The sequence below is a fragment of the Rhea americana genome, unplaced genomic scaffold (assembly GCF_003343005.1).
Source record: "Rhea americana isolate MKP2758 unplaced genomic scaffold, rheAme1 scaffold_17, whole genome shotgun sequence".
Lineage (NCBI taxonomy): Eukaryota > Metazoa > Chordata > Aves > Rheiformes > Rheidae > Rhea > Rhea americana.
The window spans coordinates 6048169-6062554 of NW_028185816.1; the positions used below are offsets into that span (position 1 = coordinate 6048169).

General features: G+C 41.6%; 1 protein-coding gene across 3 annotated transcripts in view; it reads right to left on the reverse strand.

Annotated features, from left to right (window-relative positions):
* The window catches only part of NELL1 (neural EGFL like 1), a 281618-nt gene extending 269358 nt beyond the window's left edge, over positions 1 to 12260 (reverse strand). For all 3 annotated transcript variants that reach the window (XM_085300904.1, XM_085300903.1, XM_085300902.1), the window contains exon 1: positions 12134 to 12260. In XM_085300904.1, the coding sequence (XP_085157030.1) occupies positions 12134 to 12248 (115 nt within the window). In that variant the 5' untranslated portion in view covers positions 12249 to 12260. The remainder of the gene's footprint in view (positions 1 to 12133) is intronic.
* Between the last annotated feature and the right edge of the window lie 2126 nt (positions 12261 to 14386).

Here is a 14386-nt window from a genome sequence, read left to right on the forward strand (position 1 = left end):
CAAATAGAGACCACTTATCAAATCACAGTTTCTCTCCAACCAGTAATTTAGCTGATTTAGTGGATTAATGTTGGACTCCTCACTTGTTGAAAATTGGCCCAACTTGAGCACTGGCTAGAATGACCACACTTGTAATAATTACGTATGTCGTCAGAGAGTCGAAGCCTTGGCGTTGCTCTTCCAGCATTGCAAAGCTGAACTGTATCAGTTCAGCGCTCCGAAACGAGCGGAGCTCTGCATCGCGCTTCCTGCAGAGACCAGCCGTGTCGCCTAGTTGCGCTCAGGCAGCCACTTCTCCCTGTTTCTAAGGCTTTAAGAGGCTACCAGGTTTGCCTTCTGAAGTAGGTTCAGCTGTTTTCTTGGGGGACTCGTGCTGAAATCAGGACTGTTCGCATGTGGATGATCCCTTTAATTAAATGCTTACTCCTTAACCRGTAGGAACGCTCCAGAAGTCACACCAGTACTAAAAGCACGTCATCTGGTTTTATATCATGTGAGTTAATCAAATTACATGCCTTGTTAGTTAATTAGTTTAAGAGTCACTGATAAGGTCTTTCCCCACTGTCTTAACTGTTTTAGGCAAGGTATCACATCACTGTGACTATACAAGCTAAAGTTTGCTATTATTATTTTCCAAATTTGRACGTAAGTGTTTAAAGACTAATAAAAAGAGCATGAACTACACTGGCGACAGTCATGGGGAGAACTATCAACAGAGCCAGTGACAATGTATGCAATACTGGAAAGAAGTGGTGATTTCTGACTCATTACAAATGTACAGCCTGTCCTTTCTGCAGAAGCACTGCCCATTYCAGGGATCTATTTCAGAGCAAGTTAAATGTTAATGTCACAAAATAATGAGCCACCCAAAAATACCATTTCTGTTTTGACTTCATGCCAAAGCCAGCCAAGCAATTTTTTTCTCTCTCTTCTACAAAACATTTCCAGGTATGCTCAAAGTCACAGTTCCCCAAAAATTGGAAGTGATTTAAAAAAAAAAATGATAACATATACTGAACTTGACAAAACATGTTCTTCAGTCACATAAACTTAGGACTAAATGAGGATGGTACCAGAAKGTGAGGAACATCTAAATCCAAAAATCAGGTACCAAATCAAATGACTACTATTTTTTATATTGGGGTGGGGAGGAGGGAGGCAAATGACTACTATTTATAGTTTGGGTTTATTTTTTCCCCACTGTATTTTTGTAATATAAAGAAAACACTTGAATGTCAGCTTCGCAACACAGCATTAACAGAGGTTGATCCATTCATATTTTTAAACTACGTGGAATAACTCTGAATTCTCACTTAGCACTATTCTTTCTTAGAGATATAAAAAAATACTGTCCTTAACAAATGAAGAGAATATTAAAAATAAATGAATGTAATTCTGAAGCGCTTTAGGGTTCCAAAGTCAAAAACGAATGCAACAGATAACTGTCGCAAGTAACCCACAATCTGGATTTTCAAAGCAATTGCAAGTACCAGATCCCACTGAAGAGGAGCTACATCCCTAAATCTTTTTGACTGTTGAAAATCCCAGCCTTTAACTCAGTAGGACTACACAAAAAGCAGAATTTGCCTCCTTGATGAAAACTTGCATTCCTAAACATGTAAAGCAAGACACTAGTTTTCAACAGTTCATAAAGAGGGAAGTCTCAGCAAACAGACATCTCTGACTCGGTTCCTTCCTCTGCGGAGAGAGATTACAACACCTAATGCTACTTAGGGCAGCTAACAGACCTCACTACACCTACACACAGACTTTCATTTCCAGTTCCGTAAAGCCTTTAACCACACGAATAATCCAACTAAAGACAATGAAATTATCCATGAAGTTCAAAGTAAGCATATGCTCAAGTGCTCTCTCGGTTCAAAACTCTGATATTTGACACTGTAAACAGTATTTTAATTACTTTTAAAGCACATAGTTCCTTTATTACTAAAACCTTACAGATTTTCCTTAGTACGTAATTTGTATGAGCATTAAAAAAAATATATGCTTCATRAATTAATTCTCCCTTATGTTTTCTTTACCTCAGAAAAATCACTTTCACTTTATTGTTAAAACAAATTAAATCCTGGGTGTCTGTTTTATTTATTAACTGCATGATAATAGCATGGGGAATACATTTGTCAAAGCCCTTTTCTACTAAGGTATAATTTCTGCTGTCAACCTCTTCACAATTACGTTTATATTCAATATTCTAGGTGTCTTTGTTTCTTGGAACACACATAAGCACATATTTGTGTATTTTCCCAAAATATATATAAACCCTATTTTGTGAAGTGTTCCACACACACACACCCCCACAAAGAGTCATAAATATAGCTAACATACTTAGTCATTCTCTGCAAGTTTTGTATGAATTGAGAGACTTAAGAATTTTCAAAAAAGTCACAATAATAACTGTTTTATCTTTTTACACCATAATTATGATTTGGAGCATTGCTTTTCTTATTTCATCCAAGCATCCCACAACTCATGAATAAAATATGACAACTTTGATAGCATCCATTGCTGTGGGTTCATCCGTAACAGCAAACGTGCTTCGGGTACTAAAAGCTCCCTTTTGCTTCATAAGCCTTTGTTTCTGAAAATAGGCTTTTATTTAAATAGAACTGTCACATCTGCCCCCCCCCTTTTTTTTTTTTTGCTGTTAGCAATAACACCAGCAATAATGTTTACTTTTTTTTTAATGAGTACATTTTGAAACAATTAGGATGGCATAAAGCTAGAAAGACAGAATATCCCATCCAAAAGCTGGCACTCACAGGACATCAAAAAGCATTAAAACCACTGCCAGTATCAGAGAACAAAAGGCAAGCACATAGAAGACCATGACTTTAAAATATGTGGGCAACACTGTTATCAAAGAAACCTTGATTTTGTTCCAGCATCATAACTAACTAAAATTAGATAAACCCTGAACAACTTTCCCCATTTTCCTAAGATTATTCTAACCAAGTCCTGCTTCCACTACCTGCCCACAGACTCCCTTAAAAGGGAGCCTCGAGATAAAGCACAGCACATGAGCTTTCCAAATCATCAGCACTGATCAAATTATTCCACAAGCATCGTGTTTTAAGGCTGTGCTGCTTCACTTTCCAGGCTGCACCAGGAACATCTGCAGAGACCTCCGCAGACCAAGACAAATCGTGACGCGGGCAGGCTCACCCCGCTCCACTCCCACCCGCCTTGGCATGGTTATTTCCCCAGCCCCCAAGTAACATTTCAGTGTTGTTGCATGCCAACGTGGGGAGCGGAGCCCAGGCTCAATGCCATTTGTAGATGTTGGCTTGCGACAGAAGCAAGGACTATTTAACATGCGACACCCTGCTTCATACCTGTTGCATCCTCAAAGCATCTTTGCTACCTTCCACGTTACCATGGAGGGGAGGAAAGGGGGAGGGGAGAGGGGGGGCTAGAAAGAGATAAAAAGCAGCACAACCAACCTTAATAACACCMACTCCTCTACAGTAGGCCAACAGGAAAACTCGTAACTTCAAAGGGACCAGTTCCCTGCGCCCACCAGGGGAGCATGGACTCAGTAAAATAATCTGTGTAATGTTGTGATCTTATGCTTTTTTTTTTCCCTCCCTATTTATACACAGGAGACCAGTGGGAAACAGCTGTAACCACAAAAGAAACAGGTTATCACACAGGCAGAGAGGAAGGGGGAAAGAATATAGTGTGATTTTTAAGAAGCCAAAACACAAACATTCAGGTACAGTTTTTATTGCTTCAAAACAGTGATTCGCAGCATCCTCAGTTGTTGGAAATACAGAATCAGCTTTGCTATTTTAGCGGGTATCCAACCTACATAACTATTGATTTAGATGAATGTTTTAGTGGATAGCAGGTACCAAAAATACTTTTTTTTTTTCTTTCTAAAAAAATTCTAAGGTACTGCATTTTGTCTCACCAAATATGCCACAAAAGGCAAGTCAATCACATGACATAATGCTATAAACTAACACAGYATGACATGATTACTTCACACCATTTATGTGGCAAAAATGAATAATAAGAGAAAAAACGCCTCCCTCACATYGTTTATACACCCTCACTGCAGGTGGCAGGATTAATCTAGAATTTGGCATAGAAGTAGTAGATTGAGGCCTCAAGTAGCATCTAATTTTTATTCTTGATAGGTCGTTCACAACAGCAGGGTTTTTTCACCACAGGACATGGTCCACGCCATGCTCTTGCATTAGGTCTGGTTATATCTGTCATTGTGTGCCTTTTAAAGAAAMAAAATCTTTAAAAATAGTTAAACATCACCGTATGTTTTTAAATGCWGGCAATAGTAATTTTAAATAATATCACTTCTTCTTGGGCAAAAGACATAGCGCCTGCATAGGGGTAAGTAGGACAAATTATCTATTCCTATCAAGTGTATATTAACACATTTCCATTAAAAATGGTTTTGAAAACTAAGAGGCTCCTACTGAGGTCAAATCCAACCCTAACCAACCACTTTGTTGCACTGCCAACAGGGAGAAGGCAGTTTTCCCGCCCCGGAGTTTCGAGCGGCACGAGCTCGGCAGCGCCCAGCACCACCAAGCGAGGGGGCTCACGGGACACCCCGAGCTCCAGCGGGTCCCCGCCGAGCCATGCTTGGGTGCCCAGCGACCCCCCCCCCAGGCAGGGGCACCGCTCCGGCTGCACCTCGCTTCCCGGGCTGTTCTGCATCGTCTAGCGATACTCAAGTTTAACAGCCATTTATTAAACGAGCAGGTAACAAAACCTGATTAAGCACAGTAGAATATGACTCTTCAGGTGTACCGGTTTGTCAACATCCTTCACAGAAAAAGGACAAGTTTTTTTGTTTCATTCTGATAAAGATAAAAGAATCTCTGTCTGTTACTCCTGCCTAAGCTGATCTACTTCCATTTTAAGGACCTAGATACTCAAGCGGCACGAAAGCACGCAACACTTACTAGCAATATCAGAAACTAATCTGTGCATCCCCCCTCTACCCACCGAAGAGCAGAGACCTTTTTTTTTTTTCTTCCTGCTTACCCTCATTACAGGACTTTGTTGCCAGAAGCTTTTAGCATACTGCAGAAATCCTGAAGTGCTTCTCCCACCGCCCCGCTGTACGTACCACCGCGGCTATGAAGATAGACAAGTAGTGCAATTACTGTCTCCCAAGAAAGCAAAAATAACTGCCAAGGACAGAGGCAACGTGTGCTCAGAATGCTTTCCTAATCGTTACAGACACGATGGGAAACCCAAAAAATGCCAAGTAACAGAAGGCAGCATGACAACATTCAGAATTCAGGATTTGGGGGGGGGGGGGAGGAACACACACAAAAGTAGAAATTGTTCCCTGAAGCTTAATGTGGCTAAGTTTCCACTCCTATTTTAGACCGTACATATTTTGTTTTTAGAAAAAGGGAATGTAGAAAGAATTTTTTTGAGGATTTGAAGGTTGTATCTTCGTATCAGTTGGGTAAATTTTACTCATAGACAGGRTTCTAACATAATTCAAACACTAAACAACATCCAAGGCTGGATGGGTATATAGGAGTGTTCAAAAACTACTTCTGGGCATTGAAAAAGTTACCAGTAGTTTATCTCCCTTCAGAACCTCAGAGCACTGTTCAGTAATTACGTCTCAAGCAATCTTTAATTTCCTCTATTTGAAAAGAATTCATGTTACTCAGCCCCTCCCAGCTCCTTGTACTCTGACTCCAGATCATTCCTCCCTTCTGAAAATGGTCAGTTTTCCAGAAYAAGAAAAAACAATTAACTTAATTTCTTCCTTGCAATACATAAGATAAAATTACATRCACAAAATAATGATTTAAATATTAGCTATATTAAAAGAACAAAAATAAAYAAGAAGTTAGACAAATATGAGGGTTGGAGTCGCAGAGGCAAACCTTACTCAGCCCCCTGGAGATATATGTTCCAATATCATTCTTAATTACRGGATCACACACACCGTTTTCCAGAAGGCCCTTGCCTCATTCAGTACGCAAAGTAAAATAAACATTGGTTGCTCTTTGTTTTTAACAAAGAAATACTTGATGTGTTATTTTTACTGTTCAAGGCATACGCTGAACATTACATCTACCATATTCAAATCCTTCTCTGAAGATAAAACAGACCGTGACCAAATTAATTATTCTATCACAGTATCTGAGACTACTACAGATATTAATGWGTTATTTTCTCACCACTGTTGTTAGAGGAAAGAGTATTAGCACATCAACTTTACAGGTGAGCAACTGAAGCACRGCAAGTTAAGGTTTAAAGTCACTAATAAAAGTCATATTATCCAAGTTTTATCCTCCCAACACACCTGTTAAAAATTAGCACATATCACAGATGCATTGCAGCATGGCCAAATTTGAACTTTCWATGCTTTTTGCTGTTGTCATGCCCTAATACTGTCTCTACTGTAGGTGAATCTTGTCCTACCCACCCAGGCTCACGGCAGCCCTTGCGTGCCTCTTCCCAGCCCCWGCCATTGCCTCTCCCCTAAGGCTGCTTCTCGGGACCACCAGCCATGTCTCCCCTTATCCTGCTTTTCATCCCTGCTCTCGACTCCCTCCCCCACCAACCAGAGTCCTTGCCTCATCCTTGCCATAGTCTCTCTGCCCTGCCTTCACCGGCTCCCCGTGTGGCCTCCAGCCCTTCATCRCAGCTTCTCCTCTTCTCCACCTCGTTGTGTGAGCCCAGCTTCATTGCCCTGCCTGTCACAGTTAATCTTGTCTGATCATTTCCTACCACCAACTATCCAGCATCAGTTGATTTCGCTCTCTGGCTTCAGGGTACCCGTTCATCCCAACTATATTATTGTCTCTTTGTACATCCAGTCTTTGCCCCAGAATTTGTGAGATTTCASGAAACATTTCAAAATATGGCTGTGTAAATTTTGACTTTTTCTTCTTGCATATATCTCATGTAAGATGTCTCGGTGAAGGACCACTGACTTCCTGAGGTCCTTTCCCACCTGAATTATCCTATGATTCCATGATCATTTGATATAAAAGTGACCTCAGCAGGTATCAACCTCCAAGTAAGCTGGGCAATAAAAAGCCAGCTGCAAGACTGCAGCTAGAAGTCCCTCTGCAGTCACTGGGGGTGACCCCTCCTGGGGGGGGTACATCCACACAAGGGCCACAGCTCCGATCGAGGCAGACAGACGTGACAGCAAGGATCCCGCAGGCCTGAGYTCCCAAAACCTTCACACTGAGCTCTCCCGAGACACAGGTCAGGCTATTCTTTTCATCACCCGAGTCAAAATGGGCATAAACTTGTATGACAGTGTCTGTAAGAAGAAAGAAACTCAATAGTCCCTTTGGAAAAAAAAAAAATCCTAACTCCAAGGAGCTTTCAGAGTTGCCATGATGACATACCTCATAAAAATCTTTTATTCTAAAGGAAGTATCACAGTCTTCATGTAATTTGCAGTATTCATCCAAGAMAAACAAGGAACAGAATACCAGCACCTCAAAAAGCTTCATGTAGAAACTCTGCATACTGCTCTACTGCTTCAGTCCAGAAATGCTTCCAGCATCCCAACAAGACAGGGAATTCTCATATTACTGGGTATCAAAAAATGTAATAGAGCTACTCTGTTTTATGATAGCTAAAGAGAGTGCTGGTTTTAAGCTAGCCATGTTGTATCCTCATATTTTATCTACTTCTATAAGATTTCTGTTCTATAAAAGTGATACTGCTTATACTTAACATTYGCTATAAATATACAAGGACAGACACAACAAGCAGTGTGCCCCTTGCTGCATTATCTTCTGTAAAGAGGGACTGACACCCTAAACCTAAAATTAAAAGTTATCTCACCTTATACAACCCCCACCTCTGCCCACCCTAGAAATACAGTAATGCAAATTTCCCTCTTCGGGGTGTTGCCCACTCCCTTTCACTCAGCTCTAAGGCTTTTTCAAGCATCACAGTTTGCACACCGTGCAAGTTACATTGGTGTAACTGAGTTTTAACACTTTAAGTCAATTAAACCCTCCAGGCACAAGGCACCGAGCCTCAGGTCAGAAGWCATTCACCTCCTGATGAATGAAGGCATCAGCCTATTCATCTGAGCTTTGAATTTACCTCCCTGCTGAAATACTACTCCCCATCCACATGGGCCTAACAAGTAGATCCTGGACAAAACTGTCCTAACAGAAGCAGTGCTAGCATTCCTCATATCAAGGGTACGTGCCCACTCTTGACGAAAATACCAAGTTACGCAGTTATGCCATCCCTAACTTTCAAAGTAAAGCAACGCTGGATAACAAACAAAACCACTTAAAGACCGGAGCACTTCAGCACCTGAATTTTAGGAATCTGGTGCCATGAGCAGGATTGGGAATCCGCATAGCYCTCTACGCTAGGAATTAGAAAGCCAAAAAGGAATCTGGCTCAAACTCAGGGTCCACAGCCTGTTCAGAGGAAAGACCTAAGGAGGGGAGCGTGCTGGGCCTGGGAGCTCACACGAGCCTGCTGGGAGAGCCTCCGTCCTCTTGGAACCACGGCAAGATTCACTCTTTTCTCACACAATGTTACAGCACAGAGAAAGGTGATACTTGCTGCTCCTTCCCCTTTCCCGCTGGAGCTGTGACTGTACAGAGAAGAACCCGACAGCCTCCAGTGCGAAGGGAGGAGGAGGAGCGTGACTGTACTCCGTGCTGAAGGAGCCTACAGTCCAGCCCTTTTTTCCTTTTAAAACGAGCAATCGCTTAACAAAATAAGCGAACAGTCATGGGACAACAGACAATGTGTATATAGCCTTTTAACAATATTTAGYGGTCTGAATCCCAGTGCCATACATAGTATACATAGCAAAAAGACAGCTCCTAATTCAAAGACTAAGTTAAAAAAAAGAAAAAAGAAAGAAAAATGTATATTCCCATTCCAGGAGGGGAAAACAGCAAAGTCTTAGTAAACGTCTTGTATGACAAGTTAAGCACCTCCACTTGCCTTATTTGTAGTTAAAGGCTTTCTCTGCCTCTGAACTCAAGATCCTGCTGAGGTTTCCACCTACAGGGGCAATACAAACCCTGCTTTCYGGCTACCTGAAATGTAGGATAAGACTTAGTGCCACTAGGCTGGCCACTGCTCAGTGTTTCTTAGCATCTTAAAAATTATTCTGTGACCTTTTTTTATAGRAATTTCAGTATCACTTTGTCAAGTTTATAAAAGACTACTTAAAAATGTCTTTCAAGCAGTATTTGTAGGACATTATTGCAATGCATTACTTCCACATTTAATATTTTCAATGTTTCTTTGAAGTAGATTTCCCACTGACTTCCAGAACCAGATCCTTGGCTTCTCTGGCCTCCAGCTGTAGGTGAGGAGTTGGGAGACATAGGTCAGATCTCTACTGCAAAGACTTCCAGGGGGACGGACGGACGCGCACACACACACACAAAAAAAAAAAAGCATTCTCAGTTTGAACAGCCTTCCTAAAGCCGTTTTAGGAAACACATCTTATAAGACACAAAATGATCCTCTGGGAACTCGTGCCAGCTCAGAGACACATTTCATAGCCATAAGGACTACAGACCATGTCCCCCACTTGAAGAGGGGGCAAAGTCCCCATGAAAAGCACACACAAGTGACTGTATTGAGGATCTTTTCTTCCCACCTCCCAGACGAGGAGATCCTGAGGGGCAAAAGCAGGTCAGCAGGGTGTCTCCACACCCAGCCCCTCCTGCCATGAGGGCCACAGTGAGCAGGAGGRAGCAGGTCCTCCCTCCAAACCAGAGCCACGTGCAGGTGCACGGTGCTACCAGGCATCAAGACTTGCAGCACTGAAGCACAATGACAACTCATCAAAGCTTGCCAAAAGAAAGGACCACCTCCTAGAGACCAGAGCAGCAGGTCCAAAAGGATACAGTAATTTTGAAACTAAACACTAACACTCGGGCTTTCTTCTTCTCCGGGAAGGTCATGTTGGGTGGGGGCAGGGGCGAAGGTATGAATTTCTACGGGGAAAAAGTGTTWTTACTTTTAATTTGACATTGCAGTTAGCCACACATTCTCCTAGGTGCCATGCAGTAAAACTAGTAAAGATAAAAATCAAAAYTAAGGATCACCTGGGTGCAGCCAAAGGACCTGGGACATGGCCAATCTGCAGCCGTATAGTCACTTCTGTCAGTAAAAGGGAATTCATACAGCTACCAACACGCTGCCAACACGCAACAACTAACAGGTACGAACAAGAAGGGAAGCAGCCACCAGTGCAGYCTAGGTCTTCCACTCCATTCAAAAGCAGCAGCAGATGACCCCTTGCAGACCTCTTTCAGGATAGAGTAACGCACTCAAGGCCTACACCCTCATCCTAGCCCAAGGACTCATGAGATCACCTGAAGGCAGTGATATTCCTAAGCCATCTTCCAAAAAGCTATAAACTAGAAGCAACGTGCAAGCCCAGGGGTTACTCCAGTACGCATTTGCAGAATTTCAGTCAGGGGAATTAACAAAGTTTATCCACCTAAAGACTTTGAATTGTCTATTCACTTCCTGCTGTGGATTTCTGTTCAATGCTTCCAGTGAACATCCATCTCTCAGTTTACCTRATCAGATAAACTTAGAGAAGACTAGCAGAAAAACCATACAGCTTGTAGAGCTCATAAGCTACAGGTAGGGGTCTTTCGAGGCAAAAAGAACTGAATAACCTTAACATCCCCACCTTTATCCTTTCAAAGCTACTTTTAGTATCGTTGGTTTTAACCAGCGTCACCTCAGACTTTTTTCCTTCAGTTCCAGCCACCAGCCTGTGAAAACTCACCCTGACAATTCATCAGCAYGGCTGCAATTACTTGCACAGCGTGGCAACTGGAAATACCAAAATATTGTAAGTCAATTAGGCCATTGTAGTCTTTAGAGGAATAACTGTACTTTAACAGTGTTCATGCATAACACACAAACCTGAAGTCAGGGGTGTCAGAAGCAAAATAATTAATATTTTTACATGACTAATTTAATGCTTTTTTTCCTGGACGTTGATCTAGAAATCAGTAAAAACTAAATACTTGACTCAACGTAGCWTAGAAGATGGAAAGATGACTAACAAATCCTGATGTGGTCTCCAGAAGTCCCTTTGCTACCAGGACCTAAACTGACCCATCCTCATGTCCAGGTGAAAATTAAACCAAGATTACAGACCTGCTTCTTTTATTACAATAATGACAGTAATGCAGATCCAGAAATAAAATTAAATGAGATCATAATTTTCTGCCTCCAAGAAGAGCTACAGAGGACAGATACCAAAAAATAAGACCCTAATCTACACACTTTAATGCACAGTAAAAGAACAATAAGGGAGAAAAACACAGGAAGCCTCCTCAATAAAAATGTTCCTTATTATGCTTTAATGTGCATGTTAAGCCTAACCAAAGTAGGTGTCCTTCTCATCTAAGGAACATGTTATAGCAGYTCAGCTCTTCTACCTCATAGGTCTGTCTCTTAATCTGGGCTTCATTTAAATCAATGCWAAAACTCCTCAATTCATCCAGAATTTCACTCACTGCTCACTTCAGAACAAAATATAACAAAATACACCTCCATTTTAAAGCATTTTGCAAGCATTATCTTAGAATACTGAAACAAAAGAAAAATCACGTTACAATTCAAAGTGACTTGTTCTGTGCCTGTTAGCTGGCAATATTGTCTGGTTTTCTCAYGTTAGCAGTTCTCACAAATTGATGAAAGACTTGCTACTTGTTACTAAGCAGTGTCAACACATTAGCTGCTTTCTCATCTACCTATGTAACTCCAGCTGTGTGCCTGTGCACATGTACAAGGGCAGAGAGAAAATACCCAGGAATACAACTGAGTCCATGCCCTGGGACTACTTTGACACATTTAGCCAGAAAAAAAAAATACTGGGAAGCGTTGAAACCTACCCAAAAAACATCTTCCTAGAGATCCTGAAGCTCAATAGCCTCACAGAATATTAAAAAGAAATACCATATATATTTCAGCACAGTAATACAGATTATTAAAAAAAAAAAAAGAAGAAGAAAAAAGAAAAAAGAAAAAGGCAACAGTTAAGTAAGAGCACCATTACAGGGAATCAGTTAGGCAGCAAAGCTCTTATGAACTCATGCAGACAAAAGCGGGATAACAGTCTTCAGGACACTTGTTTTACCTTGGAATAAAAATGCTTTGCTGGCATTGTGCAGCCCCGACACTTGCGTCACCCCAAGGGTTGTGTTCACAAGATCCAGTTCTGTGATGATATCAATTTGTAAGTCAGGATCCATTCCAAATCCTACAGCTGCAAGAGGCAGAGCCAGAGAGGGGGAGGGAGGGAGAGGCAGAGTTAGATCAATTTTTATTTCAAATCAGGTAATGAAAAGAATAGAGAAGAATATCTAGTGCAGCCATTTCTAGCACGTGCACACACACACACACACACTATACAGTAACTACTTAGAAGACAGTACCTGCTGCAGAAGATAATCTTTTCCAGTTATTTCAATCAAACTACTTTTTCCACACATTTTACTACACACAAGTTAAAACATTATAAAGCTGTTACATTAATCCAGCACCTTCATAAGGCAGAAGAGTTATAAATAAATAAAAGCATAACCACCTATACAAAAAGATGAAAGAGGTTAGCAACATTCATCTATTGGCTACACGATTTCCAAGGAGACGTGAGGACTGGAAATTCCTCTCACATTTCATACCTAGCTGTGACTAATACATCAGGTCCCCCCAGCTCATAACCTAAACACAATTTATTTTCCTAACTGGACAAAATGACCCTGAAGGAGATAGGGTAGCAGGGCAAAGGAGGCCATCCCATAATCCAAGGGCTCTGGGTGATTCACACACGGGTTTGACGCGGCATGCAAAGTCTCTCTGCTGTATTTCAGCACAGCCAGTGCCTGAAGTGTGCCATAGCCTACCTGCACCTAACAGACCTTCGCTCACCTAAAGTGGCACCTCCTGGTTTAAGGCACAGAAGCACAAATCTGAACTTGAAATTTGGAAACGGCTCATGCCCAGGAGACCAGGCCCTCAGAAACTGGTATTTTCCTAAGGGCAGAAAGAGGCCAGTCTGACAAGGGCCTGTCTTTCAACATAGCAACAGATGTCACATGAGATCTCTGCCTGGGACATAGATCAAAAATCTCTCGCAGAAYCCAAGCACTTTCCTAACATCATTAGAAATGGGAACAGGCTCTGAGAATGAAAACTCCTGACACAACTGAAGTCAGTGGTAAAACTTTCACTGACTTCCCTGGGGTAAGAATCTCACCTGCAAAGCACATCCAGGCTGATTTTTACTGAGTTGATTCCACATTCAGGTTTAAACTGATTCATTTGTTATTTCAGGACCGTGCTTCTGGATCAGTTAAGCAGCAAATATTCTAGCCTGATTCTCTGCAAGGCTCTGAGAAGTTACTGAGGTGTACAGAATGAACAAGGAGAAGTTACAAATTCCACTCATAAATCACCTGTGCCCCAACACTTTCTCCTTTTCTTTACTCAGKTATTAAAATTCCTTGGAATAACGTGTTGTGCTAATGCAGGGGAGTACTATTGCACAAGATGCAGAGTATTAAGAAATACTGAAAAACAGCTTTAGAAGGTCTCTTTCAACCTTAATCTACAATGAAAATTAAGATCTCTCTGTATCTGGCAGAGCTGAGCCTCCAAGACTGTTGTCATATCAAAGTGAGCACATACACATAATAATGTGGAGATAAGTACCTTTTTGTAGAAAATTAAAAGGAGAGAATATGAACCTGGATAAACATCTCCAAAGGTAAAGCTTCCCAGATAGTCAGCAACATGAACAGGCATCAGTACTGTCTCTGACTTCCTCCCTGCTAAATGCTCAGACACTTAACGAGCACACACAGCTGCACRACGTGTGCGCTGATAGACCAAGAGCACCCTCACCTCCCAGCAAAAYGTGGATCCCAACACACAGCCTCAGACCCCCTCATGCACAGCTGAAATGCTCCTRAAGAAATCTACCCATCCTGCTGTGCCTAATGTTAAGCAGTGACTCACCCTCTTTCAGTACACCTGCCTCTGACCAACGCACAAGAACGCAGCTGCTTGTTTTTAACCCCCAGCGAGCAACTCTTCTAGGGCAAGAGCATCATCCTACAAGCCTCAGACACATATGCACTTACATACATAAATAAATGTATGTATGTATATACACACACATATATACACATACACAGAAATGAGCCTTTCAGGCTAAGAACATGAGAGCAAAGATAGTTTTAGATGATAAACAGAAGCAATTTTTTTTTTAAGGTTTTTGTTCAGAAGAGATGCACACTGTAAACTGTGCAAAGTAACCTGTCAGGTAAGAAGGAAAGGCCCTGCTGCCTCTGCTAGGACCAAAGTATGCCATCCCTTATTCTAAGGG